The 26223-nt window shown below is 40.7% G+C and overlaps 1 protein-coding gene across 2 annotated transcripts in view; it reads left to right on the plus strand.

Annotated features, from left to right (window-relative positions):
- The window catches only part of LOC135223878 (protein Star-like), a 40840-nt gene that overhangs the window by 11951 nt on the left and 2666 nt on the right, over window positions 1-26223 (plus strand). For both annotated transcript variants that reach the window (XM_064262786.1, XM_064262785.1), the window contains exons 3-5: window positions 5444-5490; window positions 16849-17007; window positions 17620-17825. In XM_064262786.1, coding sequence (XP_064118856.1) covers window positions 5444-5490; window positions 16849-17007; window positions 17620-17825 — 412 coding nt within the window. The remainder of the gene's footprint in view (window positions 1-5443; window positions 5491-16848; window positions 17008-17619; window positions 17826-26223) is intronic.

The raw sequence follows: 26223 nt of genomic DNA on the forward strand, positions 1-26223 counted from the left end.
ATTTTTGTTTCGCAGTATTTACATGGTTTAGGTTGTTTTCTATTTTTTTGCCATGTGCATTGGTATCCGAACCTTAGACGGTGTATTATACCGCTAGTGCTCCGTGTCATGTTCTTCGGTATGCTGGTGGTGAAGTTGTGTGGTGTCTGCATACCCTTTTGCAAGTCTTGGAGCCTCCGAAGATGGCTCTCCTGATTTTTTGCTTTCCTCCTGTTTGTTTTTTTTTTGCAGTATGCTGCTGCTATGCTTTTTAGTTGGGTTAGTGAGAGTTTATTTTTGATGTTGACATTGTTTATGTTGTAGCCCGCTTTTTGCCAGGATCAGCTTCCTCATTTCCTTGTATTCCAACATGGCTCGGGATCCAGTTGAGAGTTTATTTTGTCTGTTTCTGCTTTGATGGAGTTTTGCCAGTTGCCCATATGCTCGTTAGAGTTTGATATTTTCCTTTGCTTTGCCTTTTGTGATGGCTTGTATTGCTCCTTTCGAGTCGGTGTGTATTGTAGTGTTGCCCAGTCTGTGTTGGAGTCTTCTAGTGCTTTGGCGATAGCTATCAGCTCTGTCCCCCTGTATGTGGGGAGGCTTGTCGGAGAGCCCTCCAGCTTCCTTTGAGTGTTGTTGCGTAGACCCCCTGCTGCTGCTGCTTTGGGACGCTGAGGTCTACTGATCCAGCTGTAAAATATATGTTTGTGGCAGTTGTCAACTGTATGCTTCATGTGCTGCTTGCTTTAAACTGTTGGGTGTTCATGCTTCCTTGCTTGCTGGAAGAATGTGTAGTTTTGTGTTAAAAGGGTTTCTGGTTCCCAGGGTGCTGAATCTGTGTATTCACTGAAGGGGGTGTCTTCCCTGATTGGCTGCAGCATGATTTTGCATGCCTACTTCTTCTCAGTGTATCTAGAAGGTCTCCAGCATATGTTTTGGGAGGTCTAGCTCTCATGGAGATTAATGCATTTCTGAACTCCTTTTTGAGTGGACAGTCTCTGTCATGTTTTTAAGGTTTTTTAGCAGGATGATGTGTTTTTCTCTGATCTATCCTATGAGTCAGAGATTGTAGTTTTGTTTCATGTCTCATATGCATAGGTTGTCCACATTGGTGCTCCTGTAATGAGTCTTAAGGCCAATTGTTTTTGTTGGATTACCTCAAAACTTTTTGTTCATGCTTGTGATTATTGAGGACTGGTGCGGCATCTCTACTGTTGATCTTATTGTCTATGAGAAAATTCTGAGGGCATGGTATACGGCTCCCTGCCTTAGCGAGTGATTCTTTTCATGGCGTTTGTCTGCATTTGATCTTTTGTTTTAAGTGTTTCTATTTCTTTGTGTGGTGAGAGCTGTATGTTGATGTTGACTCCCTAGGTACATGAAGTTGTCTACCCATTCGATGGGTTCTCCCATGATTGTATTGGGGTTTCCATTTGTCTGTATGTATTTTGATTGCCATTTGCCTTTGGTTTTTGCGTGTTGATTTTTTAGTCCTAGGGACTGTGCATTTGTTTTCAATCTGTGTTATCGCGATTTTGCATGTGTTGGTGGGCTCTATGCCTTGTCTGTGCTGACCAAGCACACATCATCTTGCATATATGAAAAATTTCAACTCCATTTGGGAAGTTGCTGTCGCTAATTTCTCCATTAGGATATTGAAGAGGAGGGGCTGAGTATTCTCCTTGAGGTGTTCCATTTTCCAGACGAGGAATTCGGAGGTTGCTCCTTGAAAGGTAACTCTGGCTTGTCTGGTTTTGCATGTATCTTTTGGTCCTGCTAGAAGGTTGCCTTTAACCGTCTTGTTGGCTAAGGCTGCCAGGATAGCAGCTGCACTTGCAAGTTTCGTAGTCTTTTCCTAGGTCGAGAAATACTACGATTGCTTTCTTGTTATTTATTGTGGCCATCACATCTGCTAAGACATCCTTTGTGCCTATCCCTCTTTGTAGGCATATAAGCGGTGGTGTAAGGGCCCTGGTTTTCCACAGCAGTCTGTTTAACACCATTCTCTCTGCCGTCTTTCTGTGAAGCTGATGAGAGAATGGGTCTGTAGGCGTTGGGCTCCTTTGGTTTTGAAATTGGTTGTGTTTTGTTTTGGTTCCATTGTGTGGTCAGATCTGCTCTGTGTACGTTCTGTTTATTATGTGGAGATGCACTGTCTTTGCTGCGTTTTTCCCATGTTTTTTGAACATGCTATATGTAATCATGTCTGCTCCTGGTGCTGTGTCTGTTCCCTTTTGGAGGGCTTTGTCAAGTTCTTTCATTGTGAATGGTGTGTCCGTGTCATCAGAATTGCTGCAGGCTGTATTGATGATTCTCCATCTTCCAGGATTGAGTGCCACTTGTCTTTCCTTTCTGTGACTGGGGGTTGGGTAGGTGAATTGATTTGTTCTGTCTTGCAAAGTGTTGTGCTAGTCTGTTTGCTTCAGCTATGAGGGTTGGGATGGTGTGTCTGTTTGGCCTGGTCTTTCCTGATACCTTGTTGAACCACTTGAACATCTTTGCAATGGGCGTCATTCGAGTGGTTTCTGAGCACCATTTTAGCCAGGTTTCCTGCTTAATCCTCCTTAGCATTTTGGGCTGCGTGGTTTACGACTTCTCTTAGGATCGTGTGCAACGCGTCGGTGTTTCCTTCCGAATATTTTCCTTATTTCTTTTGGTTTTTTACTCTTGAGTTTCATTTCTTTGATTCTAGAGTTGTAGTACCACTGTCCTTGTGTGGGGTTTGACATTTTGTTCTAAAGGCTTTCTTTGGCATGGAAATGTTTGCTGCGTTTGTGCAGGCTCTCTACAAAGTCTGTTGGAGCGTGCATATGTTTAGGGCTGGATTTGAATGTACTGTGTTGCCCATGTGTTCATGTGGTTTTGAAATGTGGCCAGTTTGCTAGGTCCGGTCTCCATCCTGCCGGAGGGGGCGGTGGTGGGGGAATGGGGGGTTTTCATTATCTTTAGTTTTGTTTCAGTTGCAAAATGGTCACTGGTTTAGAGTTGGGTGCACTCTCCATGTGCAGTCTTCTTTTCAGGTTTTCCAGTTATGAAGCTTAGGTTCTAGCCTGCCACCTCGTAGGTGTGTTGCTTCATTTGTGTCATTTATTAGTGCAACGTCCGGAAATTCTTCCATCAGGATGTGTATGTGTCTGCCTGTTGCATTTGTGTGCTGTCTCGACTGTAAGCATGGGTGGTGTCATTGAAGTCTCCTGCAAAGGAAGTGTCTCTGAGGCTGCACTGAAGAGGTTCTCTCCTTCAAAGATTTTTTCATTGCCCTTTGTAGATATTGTTGTATGGTGAGTGACGTGTTCGCTAGTCTTATGAGGACACTTAGTGTCTCAATCCCATCACCACAGTTTATGTGTTTCTTATTTTTTCCGAGGGAATTGTTGTTTTTATTAGGGTGATCAGCCCTCTATTTGAATCTGTATGTGGAGTTTTATAAACTGTATATCCTTTGAATGTGAAGTTGTTGTTTTCCCTAATTAGTGTTTCCTGCAGCAGGATGACGTCGTGTCTTTCTGAGAGTACTCTTGATTGTAGTATGGCATATTTTGTGTTGGCACTGTTTTATGTTCCATTGTAATATTTTTAGACTGGTGTATGATGAAATGTCTTCAGTGTTCTGGGGGGGCGGGCGTGTTTGGTGTTGATTGTTTCCTTCCATCTTAATAAGGTGTCAGTGCTACAATCGTTTTCCTGAGGTCAGCTGTTAGGTTTAGTTTGGAAACAATTGTTGAAAAATTGCCCTCACATTTTCTCTATTTCCCTCCTAAAGTCGTCTTTACTGAGGCGGTAGGTGGTTTTCTCTGGTGACTGCTCTACGGTGTTTGTGCTGACTTCGGCACTGGTACTACCGTCACGGGTGGAGTTGGGGGTGGGGGGGGGGTGTGTTCATGTGATTGGGTGGGGTGGGTGGGAAGTAGGGGTGTTTTCCGAGTTGATGTGGAGTAGAAGACATGGGGTCTGAGGCAGGTGTGGTGTTGTTTGTGTCTTGGTTTTGTGTCTGTCTGGGTCTCTGTGGTGGAATGTGTTCCGTTGTTGGTCTTGTTGTGGTGTTGTGTAGGTGGATTGCGTCTCTGATTGGTGGGGGGTTTCTGCTGCCTATGTCTGGGGTCTTGGTATCTGTGTTGCTGTGGTTGTTGTTGCTGTAGTGGAGGTGGGTTGTATTCCGTTGGTCGCGAGGGATGTGATGTTTGTTGTGGGTGTTGTTGTTGTGTAGTGGGTTTTGTGTGGTAGGTGTTGAGGGTATGATGTGTGTTGTGGGGGAGGTTTGTGTTGCTGCTGCAACGTTCTGGTGGTGGTCTGGGGGTTCTGGCCTTTCATTCACCAAATCCTCCTTAAGTCTTTCCGGACAGCCTTTATGACAGGCGTGATGCTGCCCTTACAATTTGGGCATTTTGCTGTCGTCCTCTCTTTCCTTTTTTTTATAACGATCAAAGCACTCTTGTGTTGGGTTTTTGTGCCACTACAAATCCCACAAATGTGTTTGTAGCCGCATTCACGTTGATGGTGTCCAAATCTTTGACACCTAAAGCACCTTAGTGGTTCAGGGGTGAATTCTTCAGTGGGGAATTTTCCCCATAATTTATTTACAGACAAGTGAGTTGACATAGACAGGTGCGGACGGATATGTTAGTGCAGTCTCGCACCGCAAACAGAAATGACTCTGAGAGGCGGTGTTTAAATTTGTGTTTTCTTACAGGACATTCATTTAGATATAATAAAGCGTACAAATAATGGAAGTTGCATGTGTTATACATCGGCGGAAAGGCCGCGGAACGCTCTATCGGATGGAAGTAAGAACAACGCGACTTGATGATTGGTTACAATGAAAATAGGGAAAAAGCGTTGTCCTTACACTAGTAAGACTTACTAATCAAACTTCGTTGTATTTATTCTTATCTTACCCTATTAACTTGCTCTTTACCTTCCTAAACTCACATATAACACTGTCGTTAATACTGAGTGTGAGTAAAGATAATGAAATGCTTTACAACGATTTTCTGCCCCTTATGTCAAATATGATGATAATAATGACGAGCAGCTCTCGCATAAGTGAACAAGACACGCCATTAACATAGTTACCCAAATAATCGAAGCCAATTAAGTTTTCTTTCACATAGTTTGTGACACGTTTTCTTTAATGCACCGACGACAAACACGGAAGGTCCATTGAGATCTACTTATGGTAATAAAGATCACAAATAATGGGCGACTAGTTCGCCAGCAACAACTTGTAAATAGGTTCTCAAGATATTTTAAAACAATTACACACACAGATACACACACATGCACGCACAAACTGACGCGGCAAAACATACGTGGTGCAATGAAAGGGAGAACTAGTACGACAATGCTTGCAAGCGTATACCACAAGAACTGATGGTCTGTTACTTCAACACTGACGTACGGGAAAAAAAAATTACGAAAATGTCACTCGTTATCTTTTAAATCTTATTTTTATTTTCTTTTACAGACGTTACCGTTGCGGAACCGCCAGCTGCCTCTTACGACGAACTGGTGGTAAGAATTGATATAAAGTATAGTTATTATCGGTCATCACAAATGAAATTAAGTCCTCTATAAAATAAGATGTCTGTACAAATTAAACGCAAGAGTTGTGACAGTTGTTGAATAATGGTGAAGATTTAACCTGGTTTTCAGGAGGAAAGTTAACTTTCTGGAGGAATTGGTCATTCAATGATTGGTTTTATCTGCCTCCTAGTATTGTTTGATTCGCGAAACCATCCTTAAGTGTTTCTTTTAGTGACCCCTTTCACAGACGGAGAGACTGACAAACAGACACCAAGGCAAACATAGAACCCTCCTTGGCGATAGTGAGCAGATTCGAGTTTAACTAAATCATTCAGTTCCCAACTTACTAAAACATTTTCCAACTGCGTATTGTCAATCATTTATCAAACGAGGAGTGATCCGACGCCCCAGCTTACTCGGGGCGCGTGCTAAAATCTACTGTCAAATAAGGTGTTACACCAACGAAAATTAAAATAAATCTCCTATATCTTATTAGAAATAATCGTTCTGTAGTGTTCGACATACACATAATTTATTTTTCACATTTTCATGTTAATAAATAAATCATAAATATCATATCCTAAAATTCCCGTATCTTTGACTCAACGCAAAACACCTTTTTCTGACCTTTTTAGGCTCTGCCATAGACCTTCCCTACCGCTAAATAACAAGCCCCCCCCCCCCCCCCCCCCCCCAATAACGACAGCAACAACAAAGTAGATTGTAGGTTTACTCCAAGAGCAAACGAAAATCACGTAACTATTCAATGCAGGCTACGTCGAATACCAAAGGCACTTGCGTGAATCGCAAAATCCGAAAATTAAGAATACGACACTTTCTGGTCAACTATAGACATATTTTTGTCCAAGAAATTACATTCTTAAACACAGCGTATGTCACTCTTCAAACACTTACTTGGACATTTCCCCACATTCCTCGTTTCCACCTAGCAACCAAGCATTAGTCAGACTATTAATAATAAGAATAATAATAATAATTTAGTCCTGATAAATAGGATGGCTTCATCACTTGAGTAAGTTTTACATTGAGTCCTCTCCATTTCCCTTGGAATTCTCTTCTCTTCCAAGTCAATATTGGGCAGCAATTGGCAAATGATAATATCCTGATAGAGAATACGAACATTGGCCAATAATCGCAGGGTTAACAGTTGGAAAGAAGAAGACAGGTTTAAGATTAAAGAATCATAACGAAAACTGAGAAGACGCGATAATAATTAACTCTAATGATGAAAGTGAGCTATTTAAAAGGACGTGTCTAAGAAAGGGTTGTCTAATTCATAATATAATAATAATAATAATAATAATAATAATAATAATAATAATAATAATAATAATAATAATAATAACAACAATAATAAAAGTGTTTCTCAATACCTCCTTTCGAATGAACTCCATAATTTATTCTGAACCTTGAATTTCTAGTCAGTTGGCCCCTGTGGTGGGCTTGTTCCATATGAATAGGAGTTCAAACTTCTGAATAATAATAATAATAATAATAATAATAATAATAATAATAATAATAATAATAATAATAATAATAATAATAATAATATAATACAATATTCTGAACCTTGAATTTCTAGTCAGTGGGCCCTGTGGTGGTCTTGTTTCATATGAATAAGAGTTCACCTTCTGATAATGATATAATAATAATATAATAATAATAATAATAATAATAATAATAATAATAATACAATATTCTTCTGAACCTTGAATTTCTAGTCAGTGGCCCCTGTGGTGGGCTTGTTCCATATGAATAGGAATTCAAATCACCATGCTCCCAAATGGATGACCACAGGAAGAACATCCTTAGTACAAAAAGTCAAGAGTAAGGGAAATATAGCCAGTAACTACAGGCCTATCACCTGCCTACCAATAATGTGAAGTTACTAACAGGTATCATCAGTGAAAGGCTATACAACTACCATGAGGTACAAACCACCATCCCCCACCAACAGAAAGGGCTGCAGAAGGAAGTGTAGGGGCACAAAAGACCAGCTCCTGATAAGACAAAATGGTAATAAAGAACAGTAAGAGAAGGAAATCCAACCTAAGCATGGCATGGATAGACTATAAGAAAGCCTTCGACATGATGCCATACACATGGCTAATAGAATGTCTGAAAATATATGGGGAAGAGGAAACACCATCAGCTTCCTCAAAAATACAATGCGCAACTGGAATACAATACTTACAAGCTCTGGAATAAGACTAGCAGAGGTTAATATCAAGAGAGGGATCTTCCTAGGCGACTCACTGTCCCCAGTACTCTTCGTAGTAGCCATGATTCCCATGACAAAAGTACTGCAGAAGATGGATGCTGGGTACCAACTCAAGAAAAGAGGCAACAAAATTAACCATCTGATGTTCATGGATGACATCAAGCTGTATGGTAAGAGCATCAAGGAAATAGATACCCTAATCCAGACTGTAAGGATTGAATCTGGGGACATCAGGATGGAGTTTGGAATAGAAAAATGTGCCTTAATCAACATAAAAAAGGGCAAAGTAACAAGGACTGAAGGGGTAAAGCTACCAGATGGGAACAACATCAAACACACAAATGAGACGGGATACAAATACCTGGGAATAATGGAAAGAGGGGATATAAAACACCAAGAGATGAAGGACACGATCAGGAAAGAATATACTATGCAGAGACTCAAGGCGGTACTCAAGTCAAAACTCAACGCCGGAAAAATGATAAAAGCCATAAACACATGGGCAGTGCCAGTAATCAGATACAGCGCAGGAATAGTGGAATGGATGAAGGCAGAACTTCGCAGCACAGATCAGAAAACCAGGAAACATATGACAATACACAAAGCACTACACCCAAGAGCAAATACGGACAGACTATACATAACACGAAAGGAAGGAAGGAGGGAACTACTAAGCATAGAGGACTGCGTCAACATCGAGAACAGAACACTGGGGCAATATCTGAAAACCAGTGAAGACCCAGAAATATACAGAGACAGGAGAATGACAAGAAGAACAGAGGAATGGCACAACAAACCAATGCACAGACAATACATGAGACAGACTAAAGAACTAGCCAGCAATGACACGTGGCAATGGCTACTGAGGGGAGAGCTCAAAAAGGAAACTGAAGGAAGGATAACAGCGGCACAAGATCAGGCCCTAAGAACCAGATATGTTCAAAGAACAGTGGATGAATATAACATCTCTCCCATATGTAGGAAGTGCAATACGAAAAATGAAACCATAAACCACATAGTAAGCAAATGTCCGGAACTTGCACAGAACCAGTACAAAAAGAGACATGATTCAGTAGCAAAAGCCCTCCACTGGAGCCTGTGCAAGAAACACCAGCAGTAATAAGTGGTACGAGCACCAACCTGAAGGCTATGGTATCAGAACAGATAGAGTGATACGCGCAAATAGACCAGACGTGACGTTGATTAACAAAATCAAGAGAAAAGTATCACTCATTGATGTTGCAATACCATGGGACACTAGGGTTGAAGAGAAAGAAGGGTGGAAAAAAGGGGAAAAAAATTTAAAAAAAATGGTATACGTATCAAAGACCTGAAAATAGAAATAGAAGGATATGGAATATCGCCAGTGGAAATTGTACCCATAATCATAGGAACACTAGCACGATCTGAATATAATATAATAAAATATATAATAATAATAATAATAATAAATAATATCGCTCCATATTAAATAGGGAGTTCATGTTCTAAATCTAATAATAAAATAATAATAATAATATAATAAATAATAATAATAATAAATAATTTTAGGACAAAACCCTCTTTAAAGCAAATACTGTTAAAAAGAAGGGCAGAATTAAGTGAGTTGATTTTATATATTGTTTTTTCTATTTTCCTTACAATTCTCTTCTCAGGCTCAGCGATGTTTCTGAGTAACTGGACAATATTCATATTGGAAATTTTCAAAAAATTATAAATGCTGAAGGTAATCTTTTATTAGAACAGGATATCAGGTCCAGGTCCAGCAGAGGTCGTCGTCAGTGCCCGTATTATTCCGTAGGCGTAGTTCAGCTCGGGGCCGCGGTCGTCTTTGGTTTAAGGGCTGGTATTGGTGCTGGTATAGCTGATATAGTTGGTATCACGTGACCTTTCGACCTTCTTGCAGGTCATCCTCGGATGAGTCGGTTGAAGAGACTGTACCAAGAAATTGTTGTTGTTGTATTAAGCCAACACTTCTTGTTGGCACGGGCCTTTCCCTTGTTCGGCCCGTAGGTGATCTGAAAAGATTCTTTAGGTACATGGTTAGTTTTTTGAAATTGGAAATATCTTTAGTTGTAGAGATAGGAGTGGACAGGGGAAGGATGATGGTGTCAGTAAGAGAGGGCCATCATGTCATATTATAGAAGAAGTTTGAATGAGTGTAAGGCTTTCGAAAATCGGAGAAGCGGTGCAGGTGGGGTTGTCCAACCCTTTACTTCCCTTGGTCCCTGCGGGAGGAATTTTAGTTGTAGTAAAGTTTTTTTAAAAGAATGATAGTGGATGATGTGGATGAGCCTTACAATGAGGGATGTGATGAGGGGTTGATGATTTTATTAGTTTGATTACCTTGGTGGAGGTAGGTTGTAGAGCACCTGGGCATGCTCTTCTAAGTTTTCAATGATTGTCTTTGTGACTGTGGCAGCTGCATGCTCAGCATCTTGTGCAGGTACTGCATTTTGTGCTGCACCTCTTAGCTGTGCTGTTTCTCTGCATTCCAGCAGGTAGTGAAGGAGTGGTTGCTGTGTTTCTTCTTGACAGTGTTCACATGGTCTGACACTGTTTTTCCACAATTTCCCAGCAGGCTTTATATCTAGCCTGAGTCTGTGGATGATCACAGCAAGTTTTCTTGGTGTGTGCCTGTCTATGGGAGGAGGCACTAGACCAGTCGATTTCTTATACCATCTGGCAGACGGTGAGTTCTTTTCTACCCACTCACGATGGTCATTTATCAATTTTTCTTTGCAGAGTGGTTTCATTGCATTTTTGACTTGTTGCAGTGCAGGTTGTATATGTACTTGCACTCTGTCAATGTGTTTTGTACTTGTTTTGGCTAGCTCATCAGCCCACTCATTGCCTGGAATTCCTATGTGACTGGGTATCCAGTTTAAGGTGACAGGTCTTCCTCTTTCGCTGTGCTGGTGTAGCAGTGTTTTAATTCCAGCCAGCAGTGCCTTATTTTCTTTAATTTTCTGTTGTTGCAGGGCTTGCATTGAGGACTTTGAGTCTGTGTGGATGATTACAGGCCCTACTTCATTCTCCAGTGAGTACAGCAGTGCCTGTCTATTGCTGTTAACTCTGTCTGCATAGTGGAGGCGTGGTTGGAGGTCCTCCAGCAGGCTGTGAAGTTTCTTGAATATACTGCAGCTCCCGTAGTTTGATTCTCAGGATCTACAGTGCCATCAGTGTAGTATGTTTGTGCCCCTATGGTCTCAGTGTTTCTGATTGCTCCATAGGCTGCCGCTCTTAGCTCTTCTCCTGTGCAGTCCTCTTTTGCTCTTTGGCAAAGGCTTGTGTATTTGTATATTGTAGTGTCCTTCTTCCAGGGTGGTAGTTGTTGTGTGCCCTGTGTTGTGTCTGGACCTAGTTGCAGCAGTGTTTCTGCCATGCCTAGACCTTTTGATGTTGTCACTTTGGTCCACCATAGGAACTCGAAGTTTGAATCTGTGGGTGTTTGGCAAGTTCCTCTCTTGCTCTTTTCTTAGAGATGGAGTCTCTTTCTGAGAGGAACATCTTGGCCATTGGGCTTACATTTCGCTGTGCAATCCTATCCTCTAGCTTTGGCAGGTTAGTTTCAAGCCTGAGGTTGCACAGTCTTGTCCATGTAGGTGCTCCTAGCATGAGTCTCATTGCATTGTTTTGAATGACCTCCAGTGATTCTTTCTGAGCCTCTGTCAGCCTTATCAGAGTGGGGGCAGCATAGTCCACTAATGTTCTGGTGCAGGCTAGGTAGTACTTCCTTTGTATGTGTTCATTTGCTCCTTCCTTCAGGATGACATGTATCTCATGGCAGCAAGTCTTGCATTTGCTCTTTCTCTCAAGTACTTGATTTCTTCCTTGAAAGTTAGCTGCTTCTCTATGACAACTCCTAGGTACATGTAGCTGTCTACCCATTCTATGGGCCTCAGCTCCTATTGTTAGTGGTTGCCAGCGGTCTGTGGGCTTTTATTGTCATGGCCTTTGTTTTATTTATGTTTATTTTTAGGCCTAGCTCATTTGATTTATTGTTGATGTCATTGAGTGCCCTTTGCATTCTGGGTACTCTAACAGCTCCTCTTGCTACTACACACACATCATCGGCATAGATGAGATTTCTACGCCTTCTGGAAGCTGCAGGGTGGGAGGCTATATTCTCCATTAGTATATTGAATAAAAAGAAAAATGGACTCAGAATTCCTCCCTGAGGGGTGCCATTTTCCAAGTCGTGGAATGTAGACATCACTCCTTGGAATTTTACTCTGGCCTGCCTTCTCAGCACGTAGTTTTTTGTCCAGTAAGTGTCCTTGGACTCCCTTCCTTACTACTGATTGTAGTATTGCTGCTGGACTGGCTAGTTCAAAAGCCTTTTCAAATCTATGGAAGAACTACTGTGGCCTTCTTCTGATTTATATAGCTGAGAACATCTGTTATGCACTCTGTAGTTCCGACTCCTTCCTGATATGCATATAGCTGTTTGTGCAGTGGACCAATCTTGTACTTCATTCTATTTAGTACCATTTTTTCTCCAGTTTTCTCATGCATGACACCAATGCGATTGGTCTTGGGTTCTCTGGATCTTTAGGTTTGGGGATTGGCTGCGTGTCTTGCTGCCGCCAGGTTTGTGGTCTTGTGTGCTCGATGTGTGTTTTGTTCAGGATTCTCAGAAGGCTGTTTCTCCTGCAGGACCCATTTTGCTGATCATGGTGTATGTTATCCTGTCTGCTCCTGTGCTGTGTCTCTGCCAACTTTAAAAACTGCTTTCAGTTCCTCTACTGTGTAAGGGATGTCAGTATCGTCTGGTCTGTGGCAGGCCGCATCGATCTCCTCCCATCGAATCGGTGCTAGTTGATCCTGAATTCTTCTTGTTTCAGGGGAGAGGTTACCTGAGCTAGTCCTATTGGCGAAGGATGTTGCCAGTTTTTCCGCTTCTTCTAGTGGGTGAGGGTGAGTTGCTACGGGTGTTCTCTTCTTTCCGGCTACTCTGTTCAGCCACTTCCATAGCTCTGAGAGAGATGTGTACTGTGATAGTTTTGTACACCATTCCATCCACTTTCAATTCTTATCTCTTGCAGCTGCTGTTGAACATCATTTTGACTGCTTTTTTTTTTTTTTTTTTTTTTTTTTTTTTTTTTTTTTTTTTAGTAGTTCCCTGTGTTTTCTGTTGTCCTTCTTTTCCTATAAATTTTTGTTACCCTGTTCAGTAGGGTTTTCAGTCTTCTTACTTCTGGGCAGTAGTACCAGGAGTCTTTGTAGGTGTGGTCTCTTCTTCCTACTCTCATGGGCATTGCCCTGTTTGCAGCATTGTGTATAGCCTCAACTAGATCTTTTTCTAGCTGATCTATGTCTTCTGGAGGTGTGTATTGTGCTGCCCACTCTTCGAGGGCTAGACGAAACACAACCCAATCTGCTAGGTCTTGGTTCCATGTCGGAGGGGGTGGCGGTATTGGGCGGTAGTTGCTGCATCTCCAGCTCTGTTCTGTGGCAAAGTGGTCGCTCACTAATGTCGTGTGTACTTGCCACCTTGTTAGGTGTCTGATTGTTGTTGTGGCAAATGTCAAATCTAATCTGCCTCCTCTTATGTGTGTAGGTTGCCCTGAGTTGAGTAGTGAGACTCCTTCAAACTCATCTAGAGAGAAGGCTATGTGCCTCTCCAGGTTGGTTGTGGTCGATGGGGATGATAGCAGAGGGTGATGCGCGTTGAAGTCCACATATAATTGTTGGTGATTTCTGCTGCATGTGCGAAGAGCTGTGGTGAGCTGCAGTTCTCCTGGTTCTTCTCTATGTATTTTTCTATATATGTTGTAATATATCTATCCTCTGGTTTAGCAGTGTGATTCTCACTGCTAGGGTTTCCACATTGTTGCCACAGGGGATTGGGTTGTGTGTTCTTGCTGTTGGGATTGTATTCTTGACGAGAATTGCCAATCCTCTGTCTGTGCCTACGCATGGGGTTGTGTAGACATTATATCCAGTTATTCTGAATTTTGTCCCAGTTGTTAGCATGGTTTCTTGCAGTAGAATGATGTCCACATTTTCTGTTTTGCAGACTGCAATTAGTGTAGCTGCCTTTGTCCTTATTCCACCAGCGTTCCAATTGATGATCTTCAGCATGATTGGTACGTTGAGGAGAACTGTCTGGGGTCCCTTGGTGCGAATGTTATTCCAGTTTCCTCTGTCATGCCTTCAGTGGTTGATGGTGATGATGAGGGTGAGTTGGATGAGTTGAGGGTGTGGTTTATTTGTTCAGAGGATGTGGAAGGTGAGGGGTTGAGGGCGGATGTGGAAGGTAGAGGTGAGGGGGTTTGAGGAGTGGGTTTTGGTGCAGCTTGGGTCGCTGCCTCCTGCATAGTGGTAGAGGGGGAGGGGGGCTTGGAAGCTCCTTTGATGAAGCTCTTAAGAAGTACTTCTATGCACTCTTGGATAGTTTCTGCATTGATGTCTCCCTTTATGATGCGTTTGGAGAAGTCTGTCAATCTGTCCCTGAGATCGATTGTTTTGATGTATATAGACCTTGGCAATGGTTTAGGTGCCTGAGGATTTGTTTTCCTCGGGGGAGGTCTTCTTGATGCAGACCTGGAGCTGTTTCTTTTCCTGCTGGGTCCTGCTTCCCTCCTGGATTCTCCAGCTCTTCCCTGGTATAGAACTTCTTCTGGGCTGAGGTTTTGGTGCTGCCCTTCCTCTTGACAAGCTCCTCTCTCTTCTTGTTTCTTTGGGCAGAGCGGCCTTTACTCTTGCCAGTCTCTCCGGGCATCCCCAGGCCATGGCGATGTGTGCCTTGCTACAGTTGGGGCACTTCGGTGTTGTGGTCTGCCCTCCCCTGCTTTCTTTTGGCAATGCAGTCTTCAGTTGGATGTTTCCTGCTGCTATTGCACAGGTCTCTTGCTTTGCCTGACATTGGTACGTTATGGTGCCAAATTTCTGGCACTTGAAGCACCTTAGGGGTTCCGGGTAGTAAGTTCACCCCATATCTCCCGAACACTCCCAGGTCAACTCTTTCTGGGATGGTCCCTACGAAGGTGACTAGTACAGCCTTGGTAAGTATACCTTGTTTGTTCTTCATTCTAATCGCAGCTGTCACATTGGCTGCGCTCGTTAGGTGGCTTTCAGGCATTTCAAGTGGGTAGCCAACCACTACTGCTTTCTTAATTCTCTCTTCTTCTTCTTTCAGTTCCTTGATGTTGATTGCTGTCGTGTTCCTCAGGGTGATAATCGTTTTTGTATCTCTGGATGAGATGGTCCACTGACCCTGCTTATTGGGCTTAGCCTGAAATTGCAGGTTTTTGAAGTGAAAGTTAGAGTGGAAAAATGAAATTAAAGAACCTGAAACTGTAATCAATTATTGTTATTATTATTACTTTCTGACTCTTTTTACTTTATTGTTATTATTATTATTATTATTACTGTAAATATATATATATATATAGTATATATATATATATATATATTATATATATACTCTACTTGACTTTCTTTTACTTTACTCTACTTTACTTTATTATTACTATTTTATTCTTTCTAATGCTGTTTTAATATAATTTAATTATTATTATTGTAATATTTTCTTTTCTGCTTGAAGGGGGGCCCTATCTAGCCTATTGGTAGCTGCTTACTGACTGCAGCAGTTGCAGCTGGGGAATCTCCTTACTGCTCTCCGAGCACTAAGACGACCCAGCAGTCAAGTCCTACAGTCAGGGAGGTCCTTAAAATGGGGAAGGAATAATAAAACACAAAACAGTTTACTGTTTTCAAGTACACACACTCACAACTTTTCTCTTGGCTTATAGTGCCAATCCTCTCAAACACCTATCTCCTATCCTAGGTTCTTGGCTTATAGGCGCCAAGCCTATCAGTCTGCTGCCACTTGCCACAGACGGCGAGGAGTGGGAGATTTTGACTCTTGGGTCCTGCTTCAACTGGAGTTTTAAGACCACAACGGCTACCAGATTTTCCACAGGAGAGTATGTTAGTAATGGAAGGTTATTTGGAAGTAGAGACTTATTTAAAGTCAATCGTTATTTCCTTATAATATTGGCTGAATCTCAGCAATAATTATTAGGCAAAGCCTTCAAATTTGCAGCAGGCGACGCTGGGGGCGCCCTTCGGCAGTCTACTCTGCAGGAGAGGCAGCAGGGGCGGCCCCTACAGGAGAGCAGACAGCAGGCAGCAGGCAGCAACGGCGGCGGCGGCAGCAGCAGCAGCAGTCGACAGGCCCCTGGGAAGCAGCAGCAGCGGCGGAAGTCGTCGGCAGGCCCTCGGGATCGCAGCGCACAGCAGCAGCGCAGCAGCAGCAGAGCGTATACAGCAGCAGTCGGCAGGCAGGTCTCAGGGAGGAGAAGTTCTTCTCACTGTGGGATCAGTGAGAGAACTGTACCAAGAAAGTCTGCGGGGCGGTATTTATAGCAGCTCGGACCTAGAGTTGCATTCTCATTGGTCGGGCCGGTCTTGGGCGAAGTCGTGGATCTCGCCTCGAAGGTCTTGGGGATTCTCTCGTGCGAGCGCCACAGTAGTGTGCCTGAGGATGAACCTCAGGAATTCCATCTGTAGCAGGAATCATATTATCCTGTGGGGGCTCCTGATTATCTGGCTGCTCTCTGGGAGGCGGTGGGAAGGAGAAATGTTTCTTGCGTGATGTTCAAATTTGGTTTTTCCTTCGCCCAAGACCGGCCTGACCAATGAGAATGCAATTCTAGGCCCTAGCCACTATAAATACCGCCCCGCAGACTTCTTGCTACAGTCCTTCAACCGACTCGTCCGAAGATGACCTGCGAGAAAGTCGAAACGTCACTTGATACCAGCTATACCAGCACCAATACCGCGGCCCCGAACTGAGCTACGGCTACGGAATAATACCGGCACTGAAGACGACCCCTGCTTGACCTGGACCTGATATCCTGTTCTAATAAAAGATTACCTTCAGCATTTATAATTTTTGAAAATTCCCAATTTGAATATTGGCCAGTTACTCAGAAACATCACTGAGCCTGAGAAGCGAGTTGTAAGGAAAATAGAAAAATCAATATATAAAATCAACTCGCTTAATTCTGCCATTCTTTCAACATAATAATAATAATAATAATAATAATAATAATAATAATAATAATAATAATAATAATGCTGATTTTCCCCAGGGCCAACCAATGGAGAGTCCAAAGCTGATCGATTATATTCGTAGAAAATTGCTCGACCCGCCTTCCAAGGGACCGTACAACCTGACAGAACCGAACAAGAAGCATTTCTCTCAGTACAACCAAGGACAGCTCATCGATAAACTGATCGTGAAAGGAGAGGTAAGAGAGAGAGAGAGGGCGTGGGGGGAGGGCGGCGGCCGCCTGATCGTATCCTTAAAGGAAAGGTGTGTGTGGCGCGGGCTGAGTTTACTTAAGCTAGTCCCCCCCCACCCCCGCCCCGTGTCTTAATAAAAAAAATAAATAAATCCAATTGATATTCAGGGATTCAAAATTCTAAAGCAACTATATAATCTGTATCATTGTCATACATTGTAACCTTCTGCCTGCTAATATTAAATCACATCACTATAAAAAAAAGATAGAATAATATTAGTCTACATTTGCCGATGCTGTAAATTCATTTAGCATAACGATCTCTTAGCTTCCATTTCATAATATTTTATAAAATGCTTTCTACTAAAAACATTGAAATCCTAAAGGAAACGAATGGAGAAATTTTCCTGCCACTGAGATTATTCGAACTCACGCTGGTCAGAAGGCAGAGAATTGTCCAAGTGAGGGAAAGTGCCATGACTCATTCATTCCCATTCCCTTTTTGGAATTCAAGGACCCTTTTTAGAATTCAAGGATTCCAGTGACGAGCTTAGCAAGCAAAAAAGGAATTTGACATTACGTAAGAATTAAGATGGAGATTTTTTTTTTTCTTCTCAGAGAAACGGCTTCTTTCTCGAGGTTGGGGCCGTGGATGGAGAGACCTTCAGCAATTCTCTCTACTTCGAGAGGGAGCTGGGATGGACGGGATTGCTGATAGAACCCAACCCGGCGACGTACAAACTCCTACTAGACAAGGGAAGGAAAGCGCACACAATTAACTGCGCCCTTTCGCTTGACCAAAGAGCATCCAAGATGGAGATGACGTGAGCTAAAAATAGGCTTTTCACGGGTTAAACTATTGGGTGGCCAAACAAAAAAAAAAAAAAAAAAAAAAAAAAAAAAAAAAAAAAAAACACGCGTTTGCACGCACACACAAGCGCAATATGTACCCTTTTGCGTGCGAATGCAAAGTTATATTTGGGTAATTTCATTCCTTGAACAAGCGGTTTAGAAAATATTACAAATTGCGACGTAGTGCATCCAGCCCTTAATTTATGCATCCAGCAGATTTTAAATATACAACACCTACACGCATTACACGCACACAAGGGTTAATTTGAATGCACAGGATTTCATCAGCATTACTCACTGGCTGCACACTTTACATTTATCTATGTACGTTGTATCGTGTGACTGAGTATGAAGTTCAATCTCTCTAATAAACTTTCATTGGCCTCTCTCTCTCTCTCTCTCTCTCTCTCTCTCTCTCTCTCTCTCTCTCTCTCTCTCTCATTCCAAAGTATTTTACTGATTAACCATTTAATCGACATCGTTTTTTGTATTTCTCTTTCATCGCAACTCTATATATATATATAGATATATATATATATATATATATATATATATATATATATAATAATATATTTTATGTATATATATATATATGTATATATATATGTATATATATATATATATATAATATATATATATATATATATATATATATATATATATATATATATATATATATATATCATTCAGTTGTATTCTACATAGGAAAATGAAAAAAGGTATGTCTCAGAAAATGCCCAACAGTTTCGTCCTCCAATGGACCTCTTCTTGGAGCGTTTATTAAGGAAAGAGGTAAAGTTTACAGTGCATTGTTTTCCGGACTATTATGAATAAAAGTTTTTCCAATGGATATGAAAAAGTTGTACTAAAACCAAGTAACCTTAGGGGGTAGACTATAGATTCTAATGTGGGATGGTATTGGAAACATATAAAATCCAGTTTTCTGTTTTTCTCCTCATATGAATAAAATGTTTTTCGTGCTAACTTTAGACTGTAATCAATATCTTCCAGTTTAAAATTATTTTCAATACCAACTTGATATTTAAATTCTAGTTCCTCATTGATAAATTCCGGACTGCAGATATTAAGAGCTCTAAGAAACATTGATCTTAATGCTGAGAGTTTTACTTCTACTTTGTGTGAGGAGTAATTGCTAATAATAAGATTGTTATTAGTAGGTTTTCTGTGTATTTTAAACTTGTAGCTAGAACTTACAACTGACCTCACAACTGTAACATCCAAAAATGAGATAACACCATTGTCTTCTTCGTCAACCGTAAAAGTTATGGAGGGAACTAAATTATTGAGGTCTCTTAAAATCTTCTGAATGTCAATAGAAGTTTTCAGTACCGCAAATACATCGTCAACATATCTAACCCAGAGAACAATATCTGCCATAATTGAATTAGCTATTCTAGACACATAAAATTCCATGTAAATATTTGAGAATACTGGGGACAAGCAATTACCCATCTGCATTCCAAATTTTTTTTGGTAAAATTTGCCATTAAAAATAAAACAAGAGTCAACCACGCACAGTCTGATCAGTTCTAAAATTACATGATTAGGCAAAGACATGACATGCTTATTTAGTTCGCTATTTATTCTAAGACGTCGTTGACAGGTACACAGGTGAACAGAGACTTTAATAACATCAAAGCTTACCATTATTATATGTATATATATATATATATATATATATATATATATATACATATATATATATATATATATGTATATATATATATATATTATATGTACATTTAGATATATTACATACATAAATACATACATACATACATGTATATAAAGACTGCGGACAGTCCATTATAATGGCCTTATCATTTGACGTGTGTAAATTTTAATATATATATATATCTATATATATATATATATATATATATACATATATATCTATCATATATATAATATATATATATATATATATATATATATAAGATATATATATATATTGATATATATCTATATATCTATATAGCATTATATGATATATATATATTATTATATATATATATATATAGACATATATATATATATATATATATATATATATTATATATATATAATATATATCCATGTGTGTGTATGTGTGCGCACGCGCTTTCATTTACACTCAAGACTTAAATAAATGCTTATTGCAACCAAATACTCATTCCGGTTGAATAATCAATGAGACTGGCCTTGACAACCGCGAATGAAACCAACTTAGGCACTCGGTGACGTAAACCTCATTCGTGACCGAGAGACAGACGCTGATGAATCCAAGGTTCTCTGAAGAAAAGAAGGAGTTTTATCACTTAACCCACTCGAAGTAAGGCGTCATCATTCAGTATACGAGTCATCGCCAATATTTCTCTAGTTGACGATCATTTTTTTTTTACATTCATTTATCTATTTTTGTACATTCGGCAGACAAAACTTTCGCTTTTGACGTCATCGTACCTGATAGCGATTACAAAATCGTGGAAGTTGGCTATCATTAACGTTGAGAAATCATATAAAAATAAATAAATAGATAATTTAGTCAGTTTCTTGCACCTTTTTCTATCTGCGTTGTGCGCTTATTGGTCTAGGCTAGATACTGGTCGATAAATACATAGAAGATTCGTTTACTTAATCCAATGATTAATCCCTAGAAAACCTTTTACTTAATCCACGGATTAATCCATATAATATCTTTTAATTAATCCACGGATTAATCCATAGAATGTCTATTTTACTAAATCTATGGAAATCATTCCAAATCTGTTTTCCAATTGTTGAATATTATGACGATATCATAACGTTACATCGTTATCACTGTTATTGTTATCATAATTTGTATTATAGTAAATTCACATCAGCCGTGCATTTGAGACGTCTAGGCCAGTCCCTTACGACGCTCCTGATTGGCTGTTGATAAGCCAGTCACGGGCCTGAAAACTCAGTCTCTCTCAAGAGTTCACATAGGTAGTATGTATGTTCCATCTCTCCGAGGGATACGTCTTTCAGGAGAGGTGGAACATGCATCCCGCCTATGTGAACTCTGTCGAGAGACTGAGAGTTTCCAGCCCTGTGACTGGCTTATCAACACCCAAACAGCAGCGTCGTAAGGGACTGGCCTAGACGTCAAATGCACGGCTGATGTGAATCTACTATAGTATTACCATAGACGCCATCATTATTTTTACAGCACCACAGTCTAGATCTATTCATCTCAAAAGATCGGCCTGCAGTATTAATTCATAATTTGTATCATCTCCACTGCATATACTCTATAGAGCTAAAATTAGGTCTTTCGTCAAACTTGTCAGAATTGGCTACACAGTTACATGAAACGTCAAAATTCAAAATGGACTTTGACTGGCAAAGGAAAAGACTTGATTCGTAAACTAGTGTTTCCCCAAACTACCACTCTACAGCAATTCTCTTTGTATTTCATCATTTTTTTTACATTTTCGTCTATTTACTGATAATTTCGTTAATCGTATCATTTTATTTGTAAATAACGCACCTCTTCTTCGTGTATTTCCTATCACCTTTTTTGTTACTTCTTTCAACTGAACGCAATATAATTTGGAAGCTGAATTTCATATCGGTGTCCTGTGGGCTTATTCCTTATGAATAAGGAAATCTTCTGAATAATAAATAATAATAATAATAATTAATTATTAATAACTCAAGTCAGATCTCATCACCAGATTACTTTTCCAGGCGCTTGTTTTCCAAGGAGGTTGCTGTTTTGGTTTCTGTGACGGTGGTGTTGATGTTCGAATCCCCATCAGTTCTGCTACTAATCTTGCTCCTGCATATGTCAAGTTATTTGTTTCTGTGATACTGGTGGTGTGTATTAGGCCCATTATTTCATTGACCTCACTTGTTGTTTTCTCCTTAATTTCTTGGTGTTGTAGGCTTTCATGGAGGGGATCTTTGTTCTCTTTTCTGGATTTTTTTTTATATGGATGGTAGCCAGATACAGAGAGAACAAAGATCCCCTCCATGAAAGCCTACAACACCAAGAAATTAAGGGAGAAAACAAGTGAGGTCAATGAAATAATGGGCCTAATACACACCACCAGTATCACAGAAACAAATAACTTGACATATGCAGGAGCAAGATTAGTAGCAGAACTGATGGGGATTCGAACATCAACACCACCGTCACAGAAACCAAAACAGCAACCTCCTTGGAAAAGGCGCCTGGAAAAGCAAATCATGGTGATGAGATCTGACTTGAGTAAACTGAAACAGATGGCAGAAAAAAGGCTAAGAAGCAAGAAAACAAGGGAGGAACTCAACGAGAAATACAAAGTACAAGAGAGGGGACTAAACAACACAATAGAAGAAGTAAAACAGAGGCTTAAGGCCAAAGCACACAAGATCCAACGGTACATGAACAGAATAAGGGATACCAAACAGAAGAAACAAACTATTCGAACCAACCAGAAAAGACTATACAGCCAACTAAGAGGGGAAGACAACCACCCAGAAATTCCTGAAGCCGAACCAAGTAAGAGACTCTGGGAAAACATATGGAGCAATCCGGTATCACACAACAAACATGCAACATGGCTCCAGGAAGTCAAGGAAGAAGAAACAGGGAGAATAAAACAAAGATTCACAGACTTCACAGACATCACGACAGACACAGTCAGACACCAACTAAAGAAAATGCCAAACTGGAAAGCCCCAGGTCCCGATGAAGTCCATGGATACTGGCTCAAAAACTTCAAGGCCCTACACCCACGAATAGCAAAGAAACAACTCCAGCATTGTATCTCAAATCATCATGCACCCAAATGGATGACCACAGGAAGAAACATCCTTAGTACAAAAAGACAAGAGTAAGGGAAATATAGCCAGTAACTGAAACAGGCCTATCACCTGGCCTACCAAATAATGTGGAAGTTACTAACAGGTAATCATCAGTGAAAGGCTATACAACTACCTAGAGGAGACAAAAACAACCATCCCCCACCAACCAACAGAAAAGGCTGCCAGAAGGAATTGTAGGGGCACAAAAGACCAGCTCCTGATAGACAAAATGGTAATGAAGATCAGTAGGAGAAGGAAACCAACCTAAAGCATGGCATGGATAGACTATAAGAAAGCCTTCGACATGATACCACACACATGGCTAATAGAATGCCTGAAAATATATGGGGCAGAGGAAAATACCATCAGCTTCCTCAAAATACAATGCGCAACTGGAATACAATACGTACAAGCTTCTGGAATAAGACTAGTCAGAGGTTAATATCAGGAGAGGGATCTTCCAGGGCGACTCACTGTCCCCACTACTCTTCGTAGTAGCCATGATTCCCATGACAAAAGTACTACAGAAGATGGATGCCGGGTACCAACTCAAGAAAAAAGGCAACAGAATCAACCATCTGATGTTCATGGACGACATCAAGCTGTATGGTAAGAGCATCAAGGAAATAGATACCCTAATCCAGACTGTAAGGATTGTATCTGGGGACATCAGGATGGAGTTTGGAATAGAAAAATGCGCCTTAGTCAACATACAAAAAGGTAAAGTAACGAGAACTGAAGGGATAAAGCTACCAGATGGAGCAACATCAAACACATAAGATGAGACAGGATACAAATACCTGGGAATAATGGAAGGAGGAGATATAAAACACCAAGAGATGAAGGACACGATCAGGAAAGAATATATGCAGAGACTCAAGGCGATACTCAAGTCAAAACTCAACGCCGGAAATATGATAAAGCCATAAACATGGGCAGTGCCAGTAATCAGATACAGCGCAGGAATAGTGGAATGGACGAAGGCAGAACTCCGCAGCATAGATCAGAAAACCAGGAAACAAATGACAATACACAAAGCACTACACCAAGAGCAAATACGGACAGACTATACATAACACGAAAGGAAGGAGGGAGAGGACTACTAAGTATAGAGGACTGCGTTCAACATCGAAAACAGAGCACTGGGGCAATATCTGAAAACCAGTGAAGACGAGTGGCTAAAGAGTGCATGGGAAGAAGGACTAATAAAAGTAGACGAAGACCCAGAAATATACAGAGACAGGAGGAAAAAGACAGAAAGAACAGAGGACTGGCACAACAAACCAATGCACGGACAGACTAAAGAACTAGCCAGCGATGACAATTGGCAATGGCTACAGAGGGGAGAGCTAAAGAAGGAAACTGAAGGAATGATAACAGCGGCACAAGATCAGGCCCTAAGAACCAGATATGTTCAAAGTATGATAGACGGAAATAACATCTCTCCATATGTAGGAAGGCAATACGAAAAATGAAACCATAAACCACATAGCAAGTGAATGCCTGGCACTTGCACAGAACCAGTACAAAAGAGGCATGATTCAGTGGCAAAAGCCCTCCACTGGAGCCTGTGCAAGAAACATCAGCTACCTTGCAGTAATAAGTGGTACGAGCACCAACCTGAAGGAGTGATAGAAAACGATCAGGCAAAGATCCTCTGGGACTATGGTATCAGAACGGATAGGGTGATACGTGCAAACAGACCAGACGTGACGTTGATTGACAAGGTCAAGAAGAAAAGAAAGTATCACTCATTGATGTCGCAATACCATGGGACACCAGAGTTGAAGATAAAGAGAGAGGAAAAAATGGGATAAGTTATCAAGATCTGAAAATAGAATAAGAAGGATATGGGATATGCCAGTGGAAATCGTACCCATAATCATAGGAGCACTAGGCACGATCCCAAGATCCCTGAAAAGGAATCTAGAAAAACTAGAGGCTGAAGTAGCTCCAGGACTCATGCAGAAGAGTGTGATCCTAGAAACGGCACACATAGTAAGAAAAGTGATGGACTCCTAAGGAGGCAGGATGCAACCCGGAACCCCACACTATAAATACCACCCAGTCGAATTGGAGGACTGTGATAGAGCAAAAACAAAAATATATATAATAATAATAATAATATAATACAATAATAATAATCCTAATAATTTTATTAATTAGATAATCTAAATGTATAATAATTACAGATTTTATTGAAAATAATGGCTATTTCAGCCGTGTTTATTTTGTATAGAAGTTTCTCCATTCTTCTTATTACTGACGAATCTCCTGTGCTCAAATTGGCTATTAAACGCCAAATGTCAAAAACGTGGTATTTGTGAAAAAGAATATATTATACAAAATGCAGTACAAATTGTAGGCAACTTGAGGACAAAAGAAAAGTCAGTAATAAGAAGAATAGAGAAACTTCTATACATTAATAATAATAATAATAATAATAATAATAATAATAATAATAATAAATAATAATAATAATAATAATATTGATATTAATAATAATAATAATAATAATAATAATAATAATAATAATAATAATAATAATAATAGGTTTTGTTAAAAATGATTGCTGCTTCAGCACTATTAATCTTGTAGAGAGTCTTCTCTATTTTTCTGGTGACGGCTTTCTCGTTGTTGCTTAGAATGGTTAGCTACGCACCAAATGGCATCGTAAAATTCGGTCGAGTCATTTTGGTTTATTATTGCTTATACAATTCTCTCTCTCTCTCTCTCTCTCCAACGCGACGTTTCGTCCTGATCCATAGGACACTATCCAGCGATGACTGCTGTGGGACTGAATTCCAGTGGCACGTCCTTCTCCTTATATCATGATGTTGTGGGCTCTTGAATACGGGTTGGAGAACCTCTCCGGCAGGTCGAGTTTTCATTGGTTCCTGGGAAGGTGACTCATGCGGCGAACGTTTTCGAGTCTTGCAGACCTTCTCAGACGGGGAATATCACTGGAAGCCTCTTGATTGGCTTCTACCTGAGTGACGTCACCCCTGGTATTATTCTCATAATGTGCTTCACGTCCAGTGTTGTTTGTTTCATGCGCGCTGGTACTTTCGTTGGGGGGAGAGGGGCGTTGTCCTCCTCACACACGTCAGTATCAGGAACGCTTCATGAGTGGTATTAAAGGGAGGCTTTTGCTCAAGGATAAGTACCAGCGTACATGAAACAAACAACATCGGACGTGAAGCACATTATGAGAATAATACCAGGGGTGACGTCACTCAGGTAGAAGCCAATCAAGAGGCTCCCAGTGATATTCCCCGCCTGAGAAGGTGCAAGACTCGTAAACGCTCGCCGTAAGAGTCACCTTCCCAGGAACCAATGAAAACTTGACCTGCCAGAGAGGTTCTCCAGACCGTACTCGAGAGCCTGAAACATCATGATATAAGGAGAAGGACTCGCGACTGGAATTCACTCCCTCAGCAGTCATAGCTGGATAATGTCTCGTGGATCAGGACGAAACGTCGCGTTGATGAGAGAGAGAGAGAGAGAGAGAGAGAGAGCGAGAGAGAGAGAGAGAGAGAATTGATAGCTAAGCAA

Source organism: Macrobrachium nipponense, chromosome 10 (genome assembly GCF_015104395.2).
Source record: "Macrobrachium nipponense isolate FS-2020 chromosome 10, ASM1510439v2, whole genome shotgun sequence".
In the NCBI taxonomy this organism is placed as follows: Eukaryota; Metazoa; Arthropoda; class Malacostraca; order Decapoda; family Palaemonidae; genus Macrobrachium; species Macrobrachium nipponense.